Source organism: Passer montanus, unplaced genomic scaffold (assembly GCF_014805655.1).
Source record: "Passer montanus isolate IOZ18808 unplaced genomic scaffold, ASM1480565v1 scaffold57, whole genome shotgun sequence".
NCBI lineage: Eukaryota > Metazoa > Chordata > Aves > Passeriformes > Passeridae > Passer > Passer montanus.
In genome coordinates this window covers 2,552,158-2,575,507 of record NW_024370705.1, presented here as the reverse complement: position 1 = coordinate 2,575,507, position 23,350 = coordinate 2,552,158, and the positions used below count along the sequence as shown (strand labels likewise).

The following is a 23,350-nucleotide window of genomic DNA, read 5'->3' as shown; positions in this document are numbered from 1 at the left end:
GCTTAAACTCAGCGGGGTATATTTAGAGAAGTGTGGCCATCCCTGGACTTCGTGTTCCACTCAGACCCGGTTGCTATGTTGTGAACTTCTGTGTGTTTTGAAGCAGAAGGCATGGCCAGTGGTTCAGTGGGAAAAACTGCTCTGAACAGGGTGTCTGCCTTGGACCTGCAGGAGGAAATGGCCTCTATTATTACTTTTATTTTGTCCCAGATCAAGGTCTTAATTGGTTCAATCCTTTATCTGACATTAAGTCTGGTTTGGGGATGGATTTCCAATTATAATGGGCCTCAAAATCCATGTTAAACTCAAAGTTAATTATTACTTGCTCCTGTTCACAGTTTTACTGCAACTTCAACGGACACACACATATCCCTGAGAACCACTGCCTTTTTATGACTTATTTCCAACCTTTTTGTTGGGCAGGTATCACTAGAAAAAGCTCCTAAAGATGTTCTGCTTTTAGATGAGCTATGTATGAAGCACTAGAGTTGCTCCAGAAGTGACAAAGGGACAGGAATGGCCCCATCCCCTCGACATCCCATTGGATGGAAGCAGGGCTGGTAATATTTTTCCTTTCCTCTCTTTACCTCTCCTTTCTTTCCTTCTTTTTCTTTCTTTCCTCTTGTCCTTCTCACCTTCTCTCTTTTTCCCCCCTTTTTCTCTCTTTCTACTGTGTGTTCATAGAGCAGGTCAGGGACCAACACAACACATTCCCACACCAAGTGACTTTTTGCGGACTCTCCGGCTTCGTGGTTCTTTTCCACCGAGAGCATTTACGAGTCCTGAGCGCTCCGTGCCCCTCTGTGGCCCGCTCCCGGAGCGGGGACAGCCCGGCCATGGCGCAGCCCCGTCCCTGAGGGCACCGCCGGCACCGTGCCGTGAGGGGAGCGGGGCGTGGCCGACGGGGCCGCCCGGGGCAAGGTCCGGGGGCGCCTGAGGGGCCGCGCTCTCTCGCCCTCCGCTCTCTCGCCCTCCGCCATGGCCGGAGAGCTGGAGTCGCTGGAGTCGTGCCTGGAGCGGCACATCCCGCCCGGGGAACTCGCCGAGGTCAAGCGGATCCTCTATGGGGGCGAGGCCAGGTGCGCCACCAGGACGGGCTCGCCCCCGCCTCTGCGGGTTTCCGTCGCTCCTCTCGCCGGGCTCCGCGGGCATGCCCAGCCCGGGAGTGAGGGGAACGAGGCAGTGTGAGGGCGGGTGTGCAAGACAGGGCTGGGCTCAGGGGAAGGAGGAAAAGTAGGGCTTGCGGTGCTGCAGTGAGGTGAATGGGGTGTTTTGGAGGTGATCCAGGGCAGTGTGAGAAGATGAAGGACAAGGATGGAAGACATGACGGGAATAGTGATATCTGGGCGATGGAGCCTGAAAAGTAGGGATTAAACTTGAGGAAAAGACATGGGAGGGGGAAAGTGTTTGTAATCCAGGTGTGGCAGGTGCAAGTTTGTGTGGATGTGCTCCTTGATTTCGGCAGCCAGGTGTTAGTGTCTGGGTGAGCGGTGGGATCAGCACGGGAGCTGGTCACGGCCTGTCCCTTGCCCGGTGGGTGACATGGGACGTGGGGCATTGGGTGTCTCTGCAGGGTTAGGCAGGATTGTCATCCCCTCGGTCCATGGCATTCAGAGCAGAAAAAGGGAACACCTCATCTTGAAATGTCTTTGTTTTCCTGTTCAATCCAGAAAACTTGATTTGCCAACGGCTGCACTGTCAGCAGCTCAGGAGAGAGATTTTGAACTGCAGGGCTATGGGTTTGAAGCTGCTCCGGAGCAATTGAGAAGGCCACGTATTGTTCGAGTGGGACTGATCCAGAATAAAATTCCTCTTCCCACAGACACAGCAGTGGCAGTCCAGGTACACAGACTGGGACTGGGGCTGTTTCTGTCTCCTCTTCTGCTGGATTGAGACATGACACAGTTCAGTTGTTGATTTTTGGAACTGTATCACAAAATGTGTAATGATTGTCTGGCAGTACAGGACCCATCACTACTGCAGTAGAGCATCCTGTAAGAAATTTGAGTGACACATTTAGTTTCATTATTTCTCAGAAACATCTATTGTGTTTACCTAGCACGCCCAACCTGCTCACAGTTTTTCCAAAGCTAAATATTTAGTAGCTCTTTTTATACATGAAAATCCTTTGCCTCTAAGATGAAACACAAAATCATTTACACAAAATCAAAAGGGATGGCAACCAGTGGAAACCACAGGTGCAGTTCTTGTTTTAATTGAGAAATGTTCCATTACAGGAAAATCCATTAGAGGAAACAGATTAATAAAGCCGTGTTCATCATTCTTTGTACAGCAGTGAGTGAAATCTTATTACAAGATAACATGGTTTAGTGGTGACTTGGCAGTGCTGGGTTAATGGCTGGACTTGGTTGATGATCTTATAGGTCTATTCCAACATTAATTATTCTGAAACCATCATCTCTGAACATCTTGGACACAGCAGCACTCAAGTGACAAATATGTATAGAAATAGTCTCCTGAGAGTAGCTTTAAAAAAGGGAAAGAAATACTGCATTTATAAAATCTCCTGGAGTAGTAGTTTTGTACAGTAACAGGACAGAACATTTCTGAAGTAGTTTGTTTTGGAAAGATTAGCTATCACAGATGCAAGTCATTAATTCAAGTTTGTGGATTCTTTCTAACAGCTGTTGAATAAAGTACCAGCTATATTAATGATTTTACTTCATGAATAACTAGTTAACTGATTCTGTAAATCAATATACAATTTTTGATTTCATAGGTCACTGCAGTCTTGTCTTTACTCTTTTTTTTTTTTTTTGAAACCTGAAAGTAGCAATGCAAAGTACTACACCTTAAGTAGAATACTCTAGAAAATGAATTAATAAATATTTTGATTATTTTTCTTGGTAATAATTACTTAGCTCTTAGGATAGAGGGCTTAACATCCTGTAGCTTGTTTACAATGTAGTTTTTGTTGATCCTGTTTAGATTTTCATCTTTTTGCAAGTCAGGCAGCAGTGAGTTTCCAGCTATATAAATGTTGCAACCATGGAATTAGAATCCCATTGGAATTCTTTCTCTATTTTCAGCATCTAAATGCTTTTAAAAATCTATATCTGACTTTATTATCAGTGTTCAGGAATGATACCTCGAGTTACTCCCCCTGAAGGCAACGGCACTGAGTGCAGACCCAGACAAAGTCAGTGTGAGCAAAGGGTGTAAGACCAGGCAGCTGACACAGAGGTGAGCCCGACCGTGTGGCGTTTTAACCGTGTGACATTTGTCACCATCAGGTGGCTGCCCTGCACAGACGCATCGAGGAGATGGTGGGAGTGGCTGCGATGTGTGGGGTCAACATCGTGTGTTTCCAGGAGGCTTGGAGTGAGTATCTGCTGTGCTTCCCTCTGGGCTGTCAGATGTCCAGTGCCCTCTGTTTTAACAGGTGTTCTGGAAGAGAACAGTAGAAATCTTCCAAGATACAACAATTGACTTCAGTGATTTGCTTCCTAAAGGGAAAACCAGAGTCTGAGGTAGCAGAACTGTGTGGAAGAGATGTGAGGGGTCTGTTGTATTGGAGACTGCCATATGATATTTGGAGCTCCTTCATGGCATTCTTTATGATCTTTTCCTCATTTTTTCCCCTAAAACTTTGGGGTTTTTTCCTAGACAGGTATTAAAATTTTTAATTAACATGGGATGTTTGAGGCTTAATTGAAACAAAACCCTTGACTTTCGTGGGCAAGTGAAGGCCCATGCAATGTTTGTGAAAACAGGTTGTTCACAGTGTACACCAGTGACTGGGGTATATTGTCTTTTTATCCCTGCTGAGACTTCACTACTTGCATCCATTCTCTTCTGGTTTGGCCTGTGTGAGTTCAAATCTCCTTGCCCTGGCTAAAAATATTTTTAAATAGCTTTTGCCTTTAAACAAGGAAAACAGTTCAATCATTCTTCACAGTTTTATTTTTTTATCTGTATTGATGCAAATATGTATTTTTTGAGTGACATGAACATTTTTTGTACATTTTGCCTTGGTTTGGTGTTTTCCAGCCATGCCCTTTGCTTTTTGTACAAGAGAGAAACTTCCTTGGACTGAATTTGCTGAGTCAGCAGAGGATGGGCCAACAACAAAATTCTGTCAAGAGGTAAAAAACTAAGCAAGCAAGCAAAAAAAAGACCAACTGACATCATTTGAAGGAAAAGACAATATGCCAGTGAACTGGCAGGCAGAATTTGCTGTATTTCTGACTCGTACCTGTGTTATTTAACATTTCTAGTTAACATGTAATGCTGTTTTACCTTTTTTTTTTAAATTAACTGTTTTCAGCTGGCTGTGGTGTCTGTCATTCTGGGGTACTGCAGGCTGGTGTCTCATAGAGGAATTGTGTTCATTTGTGCAGCTTGCAAAGAAGTACAATATGGTGGTGGTGTCTCCAATCCTGGAGCGGGATGAGCTGCATGGTGGAGTTCTGTGGAATACTGCAGTGGTCATTTCTAATTCTGGAGCACTCCTTGGCAAAAGTAGGAAAAATCACATTCCAAGGGTTGGAGATTTCAATGAGGTAAGGTGCAATATTGTGACAATCAAGTTAGTCTTGCCTTGCAGCTCTTGTTTGTGCCAGCATGTGCTGTGTCAGAGTCACAGTGGCAGGAAATGCAATGTGTTTCTAGAAAATGTGGTTCACTTACTGTTGAATCAGTTTTACTGAGATGAAGTGATAGTTAATTTATCAAAAAGAAATATTTTTTAAGAGAGTGATGAGTCTTAAAGGAAGAATAACATTGAATCCTGTTAGGTGCTCTTCCTTGGCCCAGTGAAACTTCAAAAGTATCAAGTATCCTTTAAAAGAATTGTTTAAGTTACAGCTGTGTTATGTTTGTTGTGCATGATTGGCTTGGGTAGTTTTGTCATGTGTGCACGTTGAACTTAGTTTAATTTGCAGGGCAATTGTTTCATGGTTTGAGCATGAACGTTACTTACAGCCTTTCTCTGTTTCTCTGTGAGGTTGTCTTGGAAATGACAGTTCTTTTGCTTGTGCTTATTCGAGCAGAATCCCTTAATTCATTGTGCCTCTGACTGAATAGCTGCTTTATGGCATCTTCTGTTTACTAATGGCATTATTGCAGCTGAAGCCCCCAGCAGGTTTTGGGCCATCCTCCAGAATCAGAAACTGAACTGGCAGTAAAGGCAATGCCTGGTAGATCTGAAACGTGTTTATCCATCCAAAGAATTATCACAAGCAGAAAGATCAGGATTAAAAATTAACTGAAGTCTAAAAATACATTGTCTTACCTAACTAAATCTCTCCTTGTCAGCTAAAGAGAGTAATTAACAGAGGCACTTCTGCTAAGCACTGGAGGCTGCTGTATACCTGCAGTTGCTTTTGTTCCCTTTTGCTCCAGTCATCAAACTGAGGCTTCAGATCCTAAAGTGCTTTTTTATTAATGCAAAAAGTTCTTTTGGGTCTCAAAACTTTGTGTTCAAAGAGCTCTGGAAGTTTTGACCTTGCTCCCAGTCCTGATCAGGCTGGTTTGAGTTTCTCCAGAGGAGGCTGTTAATAGAGTTCTACTCAGTGAATTTCTGGCACAGTCTGTCAGTCACCAGTCTTACCTTATATTTTTAACACTTATTCTGATATTTAATATTATTTTATCCGGTCTGTCCTCTAGCTAGCAAAAGTAGTAACTAATAATCTGTTGGTTACTTTCCACATTTTTATTTGTTCTTTATATAATCCAACAAAAAATAAATTCCTGTTGCTTGTGCTAAAATATGATGTCTTTCAGTTTTCCTTACAGTGTGTAGTGGAGAATCAACAGATGCCAAGAAACTCATTGTTTCCAGCTATGAAACTGTAATGAGAGACACCTAAAAAAAGAAAGAATTTTTACTTTCTCATGTGAAGTATAAATAGAGTTTCACCAAGAGTTTTGCATAGTTGCTAAAAGAAATTAGTTCTTAGAATCCTATATGCCAGAATTACTACAAAAATACTTGTTTATAGCTTCTAGATACACTATAATGATCTGGCACTTCTTCTTATATCTACTTGTTACAGAATAATGTGGTGCTTACCCAAGACAGCACTGTCTTCAGCTGGCTTTGTTAGCAAAGCATTGAGTCCCCTCTTGTGAGCTGAGCAATTCTGATAAAGCAACTTCAGAAACCACCCAGGCTACAGGAAAGGATTATATTCATCTGTGTTACTTTAATGTTGTTTTCTTTATCAACAAAGTTAAACCTCAAGGAAATATCAAATTTGAAATTATTTCTTGTGGGTTGTCTCCGTAGGGCAGATGGGAAAGGAGCCTTGTTAAAATTGTGCCCATTGAATCAGTAAGAACTAAATGGAAAGGGCAGAGAGGTTGGTCTGTGGCCTCCTCAGCCAAGTGTGGGAGGCCTTATAAACAAAAATCAATCCTTCTTGAGACATCACAGTTTATTGCTGTGGAGAGGATTGTGAACCTCTGGTGTGAAATAAAGAAATAGGAACTGATGAATTCCCTGAAGCAACAGCATTCTTGTTTTTCTTCTGCTGTTGTAAGAAGAGAAACTGAGAATGGGAGAAAAAATGGAAATATATTCATTCAGCAGAATTGTTTTGAAAAAGACTTGTGTGAGCACCCACCATGTGGTCTGCTGTCTACAGACATGAAAGGAGATCAAATCACTGCCCAAGGGACTGTGCAATTTCATGAGAACTGATAATAAATAAGAAACATGAGATGATTATTTTACTGGACATACGAGCCTGTAGCCCTTGGTTTCAGAAGGTGACCTCCTGTATCTGTCATGCCATTGGCCCACACTTACAGGAGGCCCAGGTTTGTTCCCCAGCTGTTCCTGCTTGCTTTAGCACCAATGGCAGTGGTGGTTACAAAGAACAGATAATTTCAGCAAAGGGGAGCCTGCTTTACAGCACACCTTCCTTCTGTGATGAGAGACATGTCCTGTTGGGTCAGGGTGGTGGATTGTGTCCCTTGCTCTTCTGTCTCAGATCAGCACCAAACAATGCTGTCAGGAATCAGCCTGGCCACTGCAACTTCTGTGCTGCCTTGGGATCCTCAGTATTGTGTAAGGAATGCTGGGTGGCATGTCTTGTCTCTTATCTGTGGGCCTTTATCACTGTCTTTGTCCCTGTGTGAACCTGGGGATGGTACTTTCAGACAGCAGCACATTTTGGAAGTGCACTGCCTGCTGCATAAAAAAAGTTCCTCTGCTTGAAAGCAAGGAAAGGTATAAGTGTAATTTCAGTGAATACACACTCCTGCTGCTGCCTTGGCATTTCTGTATTCATCTTTTCTACTGCCTAAGTGATTTTGTAAATCTCATCATATTATCCTCAGCCTTCCATCTACAGATTAAAAAGCTTTTTTACTTGGAGGTAATTCTTTGCACTTCTTTAAGAAGTCTACCTTTGTGGGTTTTGTTCGTTGGTTGGACTTTTTCCTTTGTTTTTTTTCTTTTGTTTGTTTGTAGTCTACTTACTATATGGAAGGAAATACAGGACACCCAGTGTTTCAGACACAGTTTGGGACAATTGCTGTGAACATCTGCTACGGGCGCCACCACCCTCTGAACTGGCTGATGTATAGCATGAATGGAGCAGAGATCATCTTCAACCCTTCAGCCACTATAGGGGCTCTCAGGTAAAATACAAATGATCTGTGCCATTGCTCCTTTCTGGGTTAACTGAACCTCTGAGCCCCTCACTGGGGCCTTAAAGGCACCTTGCTGAGGTCTTGTAGTCTCATTGTTTTGTCTTCAAAAAGGAGCCTGCATTCTCCTCCACCAGGAATTTTGGGCTCTCAGTCTCCTCCCAGTAACTGATTCTCTTTGAGAACTTTACTGTACATCAGCAGGTCTCCTGTCTTTGAGACAGCATTCACCAGCATCTAGCTGGTGCTCTGAAAACTGAGAGTTTGTTTAGATTTTTATGTCATATTTTTGCTATACAATTGGTAGTGGTCATATTCAGGCTTATTTTACCAGCTTCCATTTTCCACCTAAGGAGTGTGGTATGAAATTGCAGTTTTCAGATCCAAGCTGAGATAATTTTCAGCTTTTCTTGGAATTTCTTTTAAACTGTTGGCAATTTTATGATTATCAGGCCTCTTGAACCAGACTGGACCAGTGTGAACTGTCCCTTGAGATTAATCTTCTGCACATTAACATTAATTGCACCCAACTGACTTGATTTCTTAAAAGCTAACTGTGGCTTCTTGGACAGAAGACGTTCAGTGTGAGCCAGTGAGAGTCCAGATTGATCTGTGAAGTGTGCAGTTAATGAGCACCTGCTCCTCTGTGTTGCAGCGAGGCGCTGTGGCCGATCGAAGCCAGAAACGCTGCCATAGCCAATCACTGCTTCACGTGTCCCATCAACAGAGTCGGAACGGTTCGTATCCTCCTGGCTTCACTCCTCCCTTCATTCAGGCTGGGAGCACGGGTGTGCTCCAGGCAGCAGGGGTTCCCCTGCTGGGTAACCACGGTATTGGGCTTTATGATGTGATTTGAAGATGGACAGTGATGAAGAGATTGAGAACTGCCTCTGTTGCTGGCAGCCTGCTTTTTGGTTGCAGCTGTTTCCTGTTCTTGAATTGAATCTTTGTAATCGGCACCCACCCTTTTGGTAACTCTCCCAGTTTCTCTGGTGAAATCAGTATTCTTTTAGCCAAAATGATTGAAAAATTAATATATCCTTAAGTCAGTGGTACACAACTTGTGGCTGTTGTAGAGATACTTTCTCTTTCTGGCCTGTAAAATTCTATAATGAAATTTAATAATGCATTAATTAAGTCATTCTTACCTTTAGACTAGTTCAATTACACTATGTGTATATTTTTAAAATTAGATTCCCTGCAAAAATCCAGAATTTTCCTTTTTGCTATGTGAATATGTTTGCCTTTTTTTGTGATCTGAAAAGATATGTTTGGTTAAATAACTCCTCTTTTGCCTCTTTAAACTTGTGAAATGGATACAAGGCATGTTCCCTAAAGTGTATGAACAACAGGCAGTGATACAAAAAGACCTTGTGTTCTATGCTATCCATCACAGCAACTAGGCCTCTCTGATGACTCCCTTTAGACAGTGCTGATCGTGTGCCAGAAAAAAATATTTGTAGATTTATATAAACTCCCAAAACATGATAGACTAGCAAGGATTTCTTGAATGAAACAGAATTATACTGCCACCTATGGATTCCTCTTGTTTCACAGGAATACTACAAGAACGCCTTCACTTCTGGAGATGGTGGAAAAGGTAAGTTCAGAAATCACATTCAGTACCAGTTCCCAGATTGGCTGGAAGTTAAAAAGGATTATCAATGAGGAGTATGAGATTTTCTTGTATGTACTTATGTGTTGAAACACAGTAATTTGTGCTGTAAAAACTGTGTCTGCTTGTGGCTCCATCCAGAGTGTGCCTGAGCCTTTTTTAGCCAGTTTTGGAGCTAAGTGTTTTTAGCAGCTGCATGAGAAAGGTCAGTGGGATCCATGGCTTAGTAGTACAACAAATGTGATTGATTTTTGGCACAACTCAAGAGTTGTGCAATATGAAATAACATCTTTTCTGGTGCCTCAAATCCCAGTGTTTTCACCTTTGACTTTTTATTGAAAATAGAATGGGTGTATCTCTGTCAGCTGTTTTGAAAATGTATGATTTGACAATTAGAATTCATTTAAATGCAAAGTAAAAAGCCATGAAAGCAAAGCCTTTAGTCCAGAGACTTAATAATGGAAAAGCATAATGGTACATTATTTGAAAGGCAATGCAGGGAGATTTTCCTGATAATTTGATGGTGTACTCTGCATGAAAATTATAACTGCCCAAAACTGCAAAGTTATTTTAGGATCACGCTGTGACTCCTCAAGATTATTATCTTGCCTAAAGCACAGTGAGTCCCCAAGAAATGGAGTCAGGTTTTGTGGGACACTGCATGTTAAGTTACAAACCTATTTGCAGCTGATTTGCAAATAGATTTTTAAAATCTCTCCAAGCACACCACGAGCTGGGCCATTTCTACGGCTCGAGTTACGTGGCCGCGCCGGACGGCAGCAGGACCCCGGGGCTGTCTCGCACTCAGGACGGGCTGCTGGTGGCAGAGATGGACCTGAACCTCTGCAGGCAAGTCAGTGACAAGTGGAATTTTAAGGTAAGGAACTATAGGACTATAGTCTTTATAGGACTATATTCCTTTGTAGGACTTAAAGGAAATACAGTGTTAGAACAAACAAGGTTTGATAATGATTCTATGATGTTACAATAGTTAAAAGGCAGCCTTTTTTCCTTTTTTTTTTTTTTTTAGCAGTTCAGAGCTTAAATTGTTGAAGAAATTTAACAGGATTATGAAGGCCAAAAGCTTAAATAGATTTGGAAAAGCAATAGAATTCAGGGAAACTAGGCCAGTAGCTTTCAGATGAAAACCCTAGCCTCGGGACCTTAATGTGGATTGCCAGCAGCTCTGAGGATGATTGCTGGGGAAGAGTTTTGCTTTCCTTGTGCAGTGAATGTAGCCATTTATTGCTGAGCTGAGCCAGACTCATTGGATCTAACATGGTATTATTGCATATTCTTAAAGGCCTTAATTGTCAGGATTGGTGAAATTTAGTGAAAACCCAAATCCACAAACTTAAGGACTTTCTGAAGGCAAAATTCTTGCAACATTAACTTTCTGAATTTGAAATGTTGAAACTACAGAGAAAGAACTATGTACTGTATATATTAATCTCTAAAGCATCTTAACACACTTTTGAATTTATCTAAATCAGATTAAGATAGCTGCAAGCCACTCCATATGGCTTTAACAAACCTTATTTATTACTATTTTTTTGTTGTATTCTGAGGTAAAGCTAATTTGGTTCATCTTTCCAGAGGGCATAATTGGATTTAATTTGTCCAGCAGCAGTGCTGGTTGAAGAAATGGCTGCTTCAGCCCAGCAGCTTGCTAACCCTTCAGTTGTGCCAGTACAAACTGTGTGGGGTGCTATGTTATGTACTGATTCAGTGGAGAAACCAGATTTTTTTTTAAACAAATGACTCTCCTTTTTTATTCTGACCAAGTTTACAACGGACCACACAAAGATCCTGTTGGAACAAAAAACCAAAAAAAGGGGCAACTCTGGAAATAGGCTTTGTTGATGAAGAAAACATCTTTTTTCTTCTGTGGAGACAGATCTTTTGTTCCAGTTCTCAGTACTGCTAAAGACTAGAAGTTTTTCCTAGTCACTCTTAAGATCAGCATGATTTGAATCCTACCAAAATAGACCAGAACACCTGGCTAGCAGCTGTACAATATATGTAGGTTCCTCAGTGATCACCTAGTATTTAAAATAAGTAATCATTTGCAAGGAGTGTCAGTTTTTGAACATCATGCTGCTGCAAGCAGGCGTTTATTTTATTAGGTTCTTCAGTGGTCACCTGGTATTTAAAATAAGTAATCATTTGCAAGGAGTTCAGTTTTTGAACATCATGCTACTGCAAGCAGACGTTTATTTTACAGAGCTGCTTTGTTTGCCTGTTGTGCATTACAGTATGATGCAATATCTAATGTATTTTGATGTCAGTTTAACATAAAAATGAAAAGTCTCTGTGAATTGAAATGCTGAATAAGCTTTCTAATTTAAAAAAATAGTAATTTCTTATCTACAGCTCAATTTCTTTGCTAATATTGCTAATCCATACATGGGGATTGAAAAGTCTCTGTGATTTGAAATGCTGAATAAGCTTTCTAATTTAAAAAATAGTAATTTCTTATCTACAGCTCAATTTCTTTTAATATTGCTAATCCATACATAGGGACTAAAACCAAGAAGTAATTTCAGGTCATCTTCTGGAACAGAATTGCATTTGTTATTTTACAGATGCCTGTGGTAGGCATGTGGTTGTTGCCATAATAGAATTAAGTTGTGCAGAAAGATTCTTAGCTTTTTAAGCCAGGCATGCATTTGGTTTTGCTTTGCCATGAGAGTCTGAGGCCCTTACTGCAGAGTAGAGGCTTGGTGTGTCAGGAAGCACAGGGAGCATTGCTTCTGCCAGCCTAGCAGGGGTATCTGAACAAAAGCAATTGTATTGATTAGGAAAAACAAACAGTAAAAGCAAAACACTGCCCTTCGGCTGATTTGTGTAGAATTGTGTATTTTCAACTCCTGTGCTTTCAGCACCTTTATTTCATGTTCATGTGTAGTGCTGTTGTTGGGTTTTGGCACTTAAGCACAGCTGTGGTTTTGTTTATGTGACAGGGGAGAGCTGTTTCCTTTTCCCCTCAGCTGTGGCCAAGACAGAGGCAGTTCTTGCTGAGGGGAATGAGGAAGAGTGGTCACAGGTTTTCTCACCCACTGCAGAAAACCTTTAACAGCAAGCAGGGACCTATTTAACCTGCTCTGGTATCTGCAGTTTGCACCCAGTGATGCCTGAAAGGGACATTCAGTAGAATGTCATTGCTAAACTTAGAGTAGCAAAGGAGTTAAACAAATTAAATGAAGATGTAGTTTTCCCCTCCCAGAGCCAGTGTTGTGGGTTGTGCACTCAGAAGAGGATGATTGCACTACATCAGGTGCTGTATTGCAGCACTTCCAGCACTTGCTCTGTTGCCCAAACCACTGATATTTTGTATTAGTAATGGGTGAAGTAAGAGTAACCCCACACTGTCAGTGTTATGTGCAAACTTACTGCTGGCTGCAGGGTTCTCTGCTTGTCAGGGACATGACATGAAGGACATGACTCATTACAGAGGCACTGCTCTGCCTTCATTGACATAACTTAAAAATGGCTGATGCATAAGAAAGGAAGTCCCCCTTTCACATTTAACTTCTAGGCATCCACAATAGCTATAATAAATAGTAAGTTAGTGGACATGACTGTCACTGAAGGAGAGCTGTGAAACAGGAAGGTGTGCATTTAAAAGATGGACTTTTCAGGGTGGAACTATGCTTCTTCTTTGGATAGAAATGCAGTCCTAGGCAACATAATACGAGTTCTTTCATAAAAAAAAGTTTTTATAAAAAAAAGTTGTGCTAAGGCACTGAAGATCTTGAGGGCATTATGGTTTTGATGTTTGGGACAATTAAATCATATATTGTCATAGAAAAAAGCAACCAGTGGGTATAAATATTTTCTACTGAAGTACTTTTGTAGCTTACTTGAAAGAACTGAAGCTTTGATTTTTCTTTTCCAGATGACTGGTAGATATGAAATGTATGCAGAAAAGCTTGCTGAAGCAATCCAGCCTTTCTTTATACCCAATATCATCAAAGAGTAAGAGAGAGCATCTCATTACACTGAAATGTTGCAAGACAAATTCAAAGTTACTGTTGGGTTATAGCTTTAATGTGAATCACAAGTTGCTGTTTTAATGTTGTCAGTGTAATTTCAGTTTTAAATAATAGGAGTCAGAACTGTGTTACATATAATAATTGAAAATGGCTTCTGAAGTGTTTGTCATTTACACTAATGAGTCTGAAGTTGTTCCTTGCTAGAAATACGTCCAGTGTTTTTCTAGAGTAGATATACATGTGTACTGTGATAGAGTTGATGGGATGAGTTTAGAGGACATGAAAATTTTTATGTAACCTTTGCATTGTACATCTGTTTCTGCTTTCTGGTTTTTACCCTCTCCCAAATAATTTAGGGAGATGAGGCAGAAATTATTTTCATCTGGGTTTGGTTTGCTTTTTCTGCTTACAGACTGCTTGATGCAGTTCTGTTATGGCTGAGTAATGTACCAGACACCCCAGCAGTGTGAAGATCTGTGGGTGCTGTAAAGCAGGACTGCTTTGCTTCTGTTGCCTTTCACACAGCCACAGCTGGAGCAGTGTCTTTGCTAGGCCCCTTCAAGGTGCAGAAGTTGTGCTCAGAGAGATGCTTTGGTGTCTTCTGAAGCTCAGTGTCCTGAAGGGAAGCAGAAATAGAGACCCTGGCCAATGCACAGGCAAGGCTGGGGCAGCTGCATGCTTTTCACTGTGAGCAGAAAGCTCAGGATGGGTAAGGAAGGTTCCTTCCCTGGGGCTGCACTCCAGTAGGATGTGTGGTGGCTGCAGAGTACACAAACCAGCTGTGGGATAAAGGTAGTAATGATACATTTGCTGTTCTTAGGTAATACTGTGTTCTGAAATTTTACTTCATGTGATTTGGGTGATGGCAATGGGTGTTCAGGCAATGCACACTGAATACATTTTACAGCCCAGCAACTATGAATTTATAGCTAATGATAGTAATAAATGTTTGAACTCTTGTTTTTTGTTTTTCCAAATTACTATATCAGATTTTCAAAAACATTTTTTCTAATAAAATGTTAATAAATGCACTTACTACATTATGTTACCAGGTTATTTGTGAGCTTAACCTTTATTGAGAATGGCTTAATTACAAATAAAAATATATTTATGTATAAAATCCCTGCATGTAAAATCCCCTTCCTTTGCTATTGACATCCTGACAGAAACAAAGCAACAGAACATTTTTCAGAGTGTTTTGATAGACAATTTTGTAAGAGGAAACAAAGTTTCAGAAAATGCAGGTGTTGTGGATGCTTGTGCAGTGAGCTGCTTTTTCAGTTGAATTTGTGTCACACACTCAGTCTTTTCATTTAGCTTTTGCTTCTTCCTTGTGTTTTCATCTCTCACAGCCATGCTCCATTTGGCAGCTGTACAAGATCCTGTTGTAGTGGACCTCTCCTTTTGTCTGCACTAGCTTAGGCAGCTTTGTTTATCTTGCACTTTTGTTGAAGCATTTAAACCCTGGGTACCCAACACTTGCCAGTGAATATTGTTACACCTGTGTGTGCACTTCAGAACATTAAGGTGGGCCTTAAGTTCATGTTTCCCATACACCCAGGATTCACTTTTGGTAATGGAAACAGTAGGATGCTGAATGCCAATTACAAGCCTTTGTAAGAATTGTTTTTATTCAACTAATCAAGCCTGCTCTAAGAGAAATCCTGTGGCAGTTTAATGGTGTTGAATGAACTACCTACCTGAAAATGCATGGGTTAAGGAGGTACTCTTAACAGACTGTACTTCCATACCTGTCAATTATTAACAGCTAATACCCTCTCTCAAAATCAAACATCACGATTTTGGCCCTGGACATAAAAATTCCCAATCAGGAGTCTTCTGGTTGTTTACTCTGGAGGAGTTGAAAGGCATTACCTCCAAGAGGTTTTGTACCTTTCTTCTGGAAGGATTCTGCTGGTGGCACTGATGAACTGGTTCTATACAAACCACATCCTACCTGTTGCTCATGACTGCCAGAATGTATTTAAACTTCACCAATGATAAGCAAAATTTGACACACAAAACTTCCTGCCATGCACTTTTGTTTGGAATTTTTCAAGGGTTACTGCATTTTAGATGTCTGTTACTATTTTTTGCCTTTGTACAAAGGAGCACTCTTGATTCTACTAAGTACTTAGTCAACACTGTATACTTTTCAGTTAGTCAACAACTGATAAAATGTTTATCTTGGTAAAAAAAATTTTCTATGCTGAAAGTAGATTCCTATTTATTATATCCACACAGTTTCAGAACTTGAACAGTTCTTTTCCTAAAACCATGCCAGAGATGTAGGATCTCTGTCTTAAGTGCAAATTTTCCTAGTTTTATATCAGTGCTGATTTTCCTACTCACTCTCAGATTGAGACTTGTAAGAAATTAGGATGGATGAAGCTGAAATAAGTGGTTTTTTCTTACACTTCAGAGTGCTCCTCAGGTAACAGAGGAAAGGGCTATGAATGGGCTGCTACCAGTTTCACTTAATGTCTCAATGCAGCAACAACTTAATCCACAAACAGCTGTAATATAAGAGCTAGAACAATCTAAGTTCCTGCCTTCTTACTTGTAGAAGGTATGTTTGTATTTCCTCTTTCCTTAATTGATTTTAGCTCTTCTGAGAAGGTCACTGAACAAATACTAACAGCAAAATTTGGCTCAAATTATGATTTAGCGTTTTAGATACAATGCAGATGCTGTCAGATATTTACACTTTACACACAAAATATATACCATTAGTGTGGATGATAATTTTCTGCATTTCCTTAGTAAGCTGAAATATTTAGAATGTTCATATTTAGAATGGATTCTGCAGAAACTGGTACATGTGGGTGGCATAACATTCAGAGCTTTTTGCAGAGAGCAGTAAAGACTTCCAAGTGCAAATCAAATCTTTCCACCTAAAGTTTTGGAGCAATATGGAGCTCTGAGCAGTCATCCAAGAGGATTTAGCCAAAAGAGATTGAGTTTGTAGTGCAAGGGAGTAATTCCAGTATTGCAGTTGCATAAATGCTAAATCTCTGTGAAGGTGGTAGATGGGAAGTTTTTTCCTACATTGCAGACAATACTGATGAGCCAACAAGGCATTTTTTGTTATTTAAAAGTTTTTTACATTAATTTTTTCCTTTTATAATATTCTGCTGAACTTCAAATCCATAGATTTTGTATGAAGAGCAGTTTTCATGCTTTGACAGAGAGAGAAACAGGTATTTTCTATTTTTTTCTTTGTTTACCTAAACCTATGCAAATATTACCAAGTGTTAAAGTTCACAAATTTGGTGCTTTTTTCTTATGTGTTTAATTTGAAAATAAGCTGAAAGTGAACATGCTCTGGGCCTGTACTTTAGAATTACTGTCAAATGTGCAATTTTGAAAAATAGGGGAAGAAAAAAACCAAAGACAGATATTGCAAAATCAGATACACCTTCAGAAAAAAAACCCCAAAAAACCAAAAAGGTAAAGACAGCATTGCAATATAGTCCTGTCAATGTCTATAAAGCCTCCCTTGTTGAAGGTCCCACTGCAGTGCAGGAGTGAGGTGTGTGCAGGGGAGTCCTGAGACGAGCAGCCAGCTGCCCTGCAGGCTGTGCAGGAAGGAGCAGCAGTGTCCTGGCTGGGTGTCAGCTGTCTGTGTAGATGAACAGAATATCTTCATCCGTGCCGTAACTTGTCCTGGCTTCCTCAAAGTTACTGATGCTGGTGCAGCACGTTCCTGGGATGGAGGAACAAATCGTTACAAAAAGTTCAGAAGGATTTGCCAGTGAAAGGTTCTTACACAGGATGTAACAGAATCCACAGTCCAAACTAGTATAGAGACTACACCCAGCAGCTTAGGGTACAGCTTTACTCAGGTAGATTTTTCACCTTAGAGAGCTCACAGACAGGTACCAAACTGGCCCTTCTGCTATATTCTGCACACAGACATTTCAGCATCTCCCACTAACCCATGTGAAAGCCAAACAAGCCAATTGCTAGAATGCCCATCTGAATTCTTCAACTAAATGACACCACAAATGCAGCACTGATCTAATTAACGTGGCAAAACCCCTTCTGATAAATCGGGTAGTGATGCTAATAATGCCTGTGCACTGAGGGGAGGTCCAGCTGTGGCTCTGTGTCAGACTCCTTAGTAATGCCCTGGCTCAGAATCTATCCAAAAAGGGACAGGCTACTCACGGTCAGCATAGGCAGGGTTGTTGTAGTAAATACTCCCTGAGGCTTTGTTGTAGCCACACAACACAATGAAATGGCCCTGGTAGTCAGGGCTCCTGCAGAAGCACTTCTGTCCGATGGGAAGGAAGCAGCAGTATTTGACAGGACTTGAGCAAAGATCACACAGCAGCAGGACTGCATTCACAAGGACAATGGCTACGTGACCCTGGGACAGGTGGTTTTGGATGTCTTGAACGGTTACTGTGCTGCAAGATAAAAAACAGACACACTTATTGAAAGAGACTGGTGTAAAGAAAGTTCCTGATGGTGGACAGTGCAGCTGGCATGTTACAGATATACTACACATACACTACAGATATACTTCTGTATCAGAGGTACAGTTCTTTGCTGTTAAACCCTGCAGGCTTTGCTATGGACAAAGCCTGACAGAATCTGCAGCATTCATGGCCTTTTCATTTCATTGCTGCTGAAGTGTAGAGCTACAGCTCTGGATTCTGCAGTAACACATTCTGATATGACACATCAGATGCCCCAGAGAAGAGAATTAAAGCAACTGGCAACTCACTCAGTAACTTGAGAGACTTCTGTTGTAGGAAAATTTTAAGTGAAGTGTTCTCTCTTGCTGGTAGAAAAGCTTATCTCTGAGACACCAAATCTTTATCAAGTGAGTGGTTAAATGTTGTGTAACCACTAACCAAATTTAGATGTGCCCAAATTTCCCTGTGTCACACAGGACTGTGATTCTCCTAGCTGACATTTTGAATCACCTCATATTTTAGGCTTTATTTCTACAGAGACTAAGTATTCACCAAACACCACCTATAACCTCATCTGTTAAAAGCTGTCCCTCTCTGAGGCAGATGGTGTGTTCCATACGCGTGAGAAACTCATCTCTTGGATCTGTTCCAGAGGTCTGTGCTGTGTGCACCACCTGACTAAACTCACGTGCTTTTTGAATCCTTCCCAGTGGCACTTCCCCACTCTGATGGCCCAGCCTCAGGACTGCACAGGCAGCTATGCCCTCTGTCCCTGCTTTGATCAAGGCTGCAGTCTTCAGACTGCAAAAGCAAGAGGGACTGCATGTCCCTTCTGTCCTGTCACAGCTTATTAATTAAAGTGAAAGTGACTCCACACATGTTAGAAAGGACATTTGATTCTGCTAAATGTAAGTTACACTCCAGCATTCAAATGTTGTTGTGGCTGCCCCATATCCTCTCTTCTTTGCTTACCCCTAATCATTTACCCGACTTTGACAGTGGGGATCCAAATCCAGCTTCCCTATAAAAAGGGATGCAGCTCAAGTTGGATGCTTAATCATTCCCAAATAGAATTTCACTGCTGATTATGAAAATTCTGCAGTTTTTCCATTTCTTCTGGGTTTGTAGTTCTTTCACGGAGTTCCTTATTTCATGGTCTCCTTGGCAAAAGCTCCTATGTAATTTGCATGTTTGTCTGGGAACAGAGATCCATAATGTTTGCATAGCTCTGGGAACAATGAGTTCTGTACCCACACAGCATTCTCCTTAATTCCAACAATGGCCAGTTAGAGTGCTGTAGGCACTCCCTACTGCCTAAGTGTAATGGATAACCAAACTCAAAACATAGTCAGCTGCTATCAGCATTTTCTTATCACTTATTTTGCATCATGACTAATTTTTCTTCGAACTTCATTAGTAGCTCTTGATGTGCATGAGGTTTTTTGAGATGGATATAGGAGAAAGACAATTGGTAAAAAAAGGCTTAGGGCTTGATTTCAGTCTCTTTCAGCGATTTAGCTTGGTGCCTCCAAGAAAAGCAGGGGCCCACAGAATCTCCAAAGAGAAAGAAAACAGCTTACCATTTCTCCACCAGCACCTTGCAGTCTTTGGCTTGTGCAAAGAGCTGATTCACTCGATTCTCTTCTGTGTCAAAGTGCTTCCTGTAAAATGACTGTGGAAATAACAGAAGTTCTGAACTGGAATGGTGTTTACCTTGGGTAATCCACCACTGAGAGTCTGCTAGCAAGAGCCTGCATAAGTTGGAGCTCTGGCTATGGGATAAAAGATCTCTCCCTTAGTTCGCTGGAAACAGGACAAGGATTTCTGCTCTGAATTACAAATTAAATTTGCTCCTGGTCAGTTACTGTTGCAGTTTCCATCCAGTGGCTGTTCAGCTGCCTACATAAGAGAAGCCTGTCTGGTTTCCCAGGGGAAACTGGGCAGGAGCTTGCAATAAAGTCACCAGTGCTACAGGCCCTCCTTGGCCCCTTGCTGGCAGTCCTGGAGAGGCCAAGCTCTCAGTGGATGGGAGGCTGAGTTCCCCTCTCACCTCTAGAGGTGGATCTTCCAGGTCAAGGCTGAGGCACGGTGGTGGGGAAAGTGTGGAAGCTAAACACTGCTGCTGCCCAGGCTGTACCTGTTCTGTAGATAAATACAGGGCTTCAGTCTCCAAGGCTGTCAAATAGGTTGGAACCTTTCATGAACACTACATGCAAACTTTATAAAAATTCAAAAGATGGAATCAATATGGGATCATACTGCCTTTGGAACAGATCTGTGCCAGTTTTGGCAGTAGGTCAAATTAACCACAGTTGACTGTCAGTAACACACCAGAGCTTTTATAGCATGACACTCAAGGCTTTTAAAGCTGCCTCTCTCCCCCTGTAGATGAGAATACTGACCTGATTTTTGTAGCCCTTGTCCACTCCGAGTGTCTGGGTGCAAAATTTATGCTTAACTCCGAAGTGCCGCATTAGGTAGGCCAGGTCAATAGTCCAGATACTCTTTGTTAGCTGGAGCTCCTGGATGGCTTTCTGAAACTCATCATTGTCCAAATGATTCAGGTACCTAGAGTATCAAGAAAGGCAGGGGAAGGGAAGCACAGATCTTAGGAGAGGGAAAATGAGTGTTGTAGTCCAAGCCTCTAGATCACAGCACATAGAAACTGAAACAACAGGCTTGGCTAAGGAATAACCAAAAAAAAAAAAAAAAAAAAAAAACACCAAACCAACCCACAAAGGAGACAGAAATTTAAGGGAAGGGAATAGGGAATATTTAACTGGATTTATTGCTGACTTTTTAAAATTGGAAATGTGTGGTGCTTCGACTGTTTTAGAGTGCTAGGAGTGTACAGGTGCTGTACCAGAGTCAAGCTGGTAGAGAACTCTGTCCTGAAGGGTTTACAGTGTCATATACAAGTGTATTAGAGCCAACACAGAAAGAAGAGTTAAAGACTAAAACTTCCTTCACACAATAGATGGATTTTAAAAGGAGGAGCCATAAAGGAATTCAGTAAATATTCAAAGGAAGCTTGTCTTAGGCATTGATGACACAAAAGGAAGAAAGTGGGAGATGGAAGTCAGGAGGAAGCTTGGGACAGGTTGCAAAGGGGCAGAGCAAGGTAGCTACAGGGAGTTCTGAAAGTAAGAAAACAAATGGAACTAAATGATAAAAAACAAAAAGCAACTGGAATTGAGGATGCAGGGCAAACAAGGTCAGATCAGCAGGGTAAGAAGATTAATCTTGGAAGCTGAGTTTTGGGCAGACTGGAGTGGCAAAGAGGTAAAGGGAATAGAGGTTACAGTAGTCAAGATGGGAAATTACCAGCACACGGACTAACGTCTTGGCAGAAGGGATGGAGAGAAATGAAAATCTTCTGCTTCATATCTACTAAGTGGACATCTAAATAGGTATTTCTCCTGCACCTAAGCTCATGTTCCTCTGTGGAAGGAAAGAGGAGTTCAGCAGGACAGCTACTAGTTCAAAAAAACGGTAAAACCAAAAATAAACAAAAAAACCCCCAGAGGGCAACACAGTTTTGAAGCTGAAACTACTCCTGGAACACAAACACTCATCCCACAGGTTGGAGCTCAGCAGGACAGAGGCAGTACAGGTACAGCACACACTCATAAACTGGGATACACCTACCCATCACTTGAAACACAGAAAGGAATCAGATGAGTCACAGCTAACTATCATTTCTTAATTGTAACAACAGGAAAGAGGCAACACTTTCTATAAGCTTATGCATGCCAGCCTGCAAAGTTCATGGAGCTGATTAGGTATTCTGCATCTGTGTAATTAGTCAGTTATTCAAAAGGGTCTGAAGTTCAGTTTATGTTTTCCCTTGCTCCTGCTGGAGAGCTGGGCCAGGCCCAAGCAGCAGTCACTGTCCAAGGGCACCTCAAAAACTGCTGCTCTCCTAAGACTGAACTCATGGCTGCTTCAACACACCTCTTCTCCCTGGGATTTGCTTCCTGCTACCCCTCCCCATGGAGTGGATTTCCCACTCTAAGAGAGCCACTTACTGAAGCACCATCCTGGAGCAGGCCAGCCCGCAGTCCCAGTGGTACAGCTGCTGAATCACGGGCACTTTCAGCTGGATGCAGTCAGCTGTGTGAGCAGGACACAAACAATGTCAATCCATAGGAATGTTTTTCCATGCCACTAAAAGTCAGCCTGTCCTCAGCACTACAGCCACGGAAACTTAGGAATGTGGTTTTGTCTGACTGGCAGGTGGATTTTTTTCTTTCTCAGGGGAACATATATTGAGTATTTCTGTACAGGTAAGCATTTGGTTTAATCTCATACTCTTTTATTGTTCCATACCTAGGTCACTGGCTTTCCACCCCCTTGTCCCTTGGAAGGTTTTTTTGTTTGTGGGGTGGTGTACCCACCACCCCTCAGTTGAAGCTGTGCCTCCTCCTGGATAACAGCAGGTATTCATCTTTTCTCTTGTGTCTGATTGTACTTCTGTGCCACAACAGAATTCAATCAAACTGGGAGAACACATACCAGGATCTCCAGGCAGGAATCTCTGAGAAGCCCCACAGATTTAAGCCTTTTCTACAGAAACCTTTTTTCTCAGGAATGGTAATTTACAGAATTTAAACAAAACAAGTTACAACTTGCAAGTAGCACCAGCTGTCCTTTTGTATTCATTCCATCAAAACCTCAGTAGACAGGGAAAATTAATAATCTCTGCCAAAAAGCCCCAAAATACAAGCGCCATCCTCTGCCTCAGTTTTTTATTTTTACGGAGTTGGCAATGTGGTGGTTTCAGTTTCACCACTAGCAGGACCTGAAGAGTTGTGCCTGTCATTGCTACTTCAGCATTGACCAAAATGAGTTAATCACAAAGGGCTTTTCTCAATAACCTTTGATCGAGAAAGGCCTTGGAGAAGTTTTGTTAACAAGGTCCTCTATATTTTATGACGGGAATAAAAATACATTTGGCATCACGTGGTCTTGTTTAGTTTTGGGGTAATATGATTTATAGAACTTTTTAGGTAATGTTGTTATATTTTTACTAGTTGTGCTCCTGTTTAATCATGACTTTAAAGAATGGCATACCAGTTGATATATTCAGTCTTTTTAATTCATCTAGCTTAAGGCGCTCTCAAGTATCATAAAAAAAAATATTAAATAAATAAAAAGAAAACCAATAAACCAATTGCTACTTGTCCTCAAACCAGGATACTTCTCAAGTATTTTATCATCATAGTTTCTTAGCATGTTATGAATCTGTCCCCTTTTTGTGAACAGCCAGCGCCTCTACCAAGCCCCACATGAACCACGGGGTACGCGTTTTCCACGTGGAAGTTCCAGAGAGCAATAACAAGTTTTCTTGGCCGCCCAGCTTCCAGCCCCCTGTTTCCCAACACACCGAGAGCCGTTCAGCGATGGCTGCGGGCTGTGCCGTGCCTGTAAACCACCCCGCCAACCCGTGTGCCCGGCCGGCTCCCCGCCGCCACCAGCCTACCGACGGGGCCGGTCATTCCACAGTTCCACACTGCGGGCCAGACCCGCAGCACCGCGGCTCGGCAGGACCGAGAGGCTCCCGGCGGGGCCCGCACCCCCTGCCCGCTCCCGGGCCCGTTCCGCGGAGCGCTCCCCGCCAGCCCCAGCGGGGCCGGGAGCGCCGCACTGACCTGGCGGCGGGGAGCCGGCCTCCCGGGGGCTCTTCATGGCGGTGG

General features: G+C 41.9%; 2 protein-coding genes across 6 annotated transcripts; one reads left to right on the top strand and one right to left on the bottom strand.

The window, feature by feature from the left end:
* Positions 1–917: 917 nt before the first annotated feature.
* UPB1 (beta-ureidopropionase 1) lies at positions 918–14,270 on the top strand. 2 transcript variants are annotated; one of them, XM_039725872.1, is made up of 10 exons: positions 918–1,079; positions 1,671–1,842; positions 3,255–3,342; positions 4,012–4,106; positions 4,362–4,523; positions 7,442–7,611; positions 8,276–8,357; positions 9,178–9,220; positions 9,958–10,112; positions 13,134–14,270. In XM_039725872.1, exons 1-10 carry the CDS (start codon positions 979–981, stop codon positions 13,215–13,217), a joined length of 1,152 nt encoding a protein of 383 aa, XP_039581806.1. In that variant the 5' UTR covers positions 918–978; the 3' UTR covers positions 13,218–14,270. The 2 variants fall into 2 exon arrangements, with proteins under 2 accessions (XP_039581806.1, XP_039581807.1); XM_039725873.1 differs by lacking the exon at positions 918–1,079 and adding an exon at positions 1,287–1,363.
* An 8-nt stretch (positions 14,271–14,278) lies between these two features.
* GUCD1 (guanylyl cyclase domain containing 1) lies at positions 14,279–23,344 on the bottom strand. Of its 4 annotated transcripts, XM_039725877.1 has the most exons (8): positions 23,306–23,330; positions 21,683–21,767; positions 20,979–21,095; positions 20,057–20,222; positions 19,705–19,791; positions 19,235–19,326; positions 17,401–17,642; positions 14,279–16,936 (listed from the first exon to the last, which is right to left on the bottom strand). In XM_039725877.1, exons 4-8 carry the CDS (start codon positions 20,126–20,128, stop codon positions 16,845–16,847), a joined length of 585 nt encoding a protein of 194 aa, XP_039581811.1. In that variant the 5' UTR covers positions 20,129–20,222; positions 20,979–21,095; positions 21,683–21,767; positions 23,306–23,330; the 3' UTR covers positions 14,279–16,844. The 4 variants fall into 4 exon arrangements, with proteins under 4 accessions (XP_039581811.1, XP_039581808.1, XP_039581809.1 ...); XM_039725874.1 differs by lacking the exon at positions 20,979–21,095 and having other exon boundaries at positions 23,306–23,344; XM_039725875.1 differs by lacking the exons at positions 20,979–21,095; positions 23,306–23,330 and adding an exon at positions 23,137–23,167.
* Between the last annotated feature and the right edge of the window lie 6 nt (positions 23,345–23,350).

Bases quoted from the DNA above. Each gene is read 5' to 3' on its own strand.
- UPB1 (XM_039725872.1), top strand. From the start codon at position 979: ATGGCCGGAGAGCTGGAGTCGCTGGAGTCGTGCCTGGAGCGGCACATC. The intron at 1,843-3,254 runs GTACACAGACTG...TGTCACCATCAG, and splicing joins ACACAGCAGTGGCAGTCCAG to GTGGCTGCCCTGCACAGACG. The intron at 10,113-13,133 runs GTAAGGAACTAT...TTTCTTTTCCAG, and splicing joins GTGACAAGTGGAATTTTAAG to ATGACTGGTAGATATGAAAT.
- GUCD1 (XM_039725874.1), bottom strand. From the start codon at position 23,342: ATGAAGAGCCCCCGGGAGGCCGGCTCCCCGCCGCCAG. The intron at 20,223-21,682 runs GTAAGTGGCTCT...TTGATACTCTAG, and splicing joins TGCTCCAGGATGGTGCTTCA to GTACCTGAATCATTTGGACA. The intron at 17,643-19,234 runs GTAAGCTGTTTT...TTTATCTTGCAG, and splicing joins AAGGTGCTGGTGGAGAAATG to CACAGTAACCGTTCAAGACA.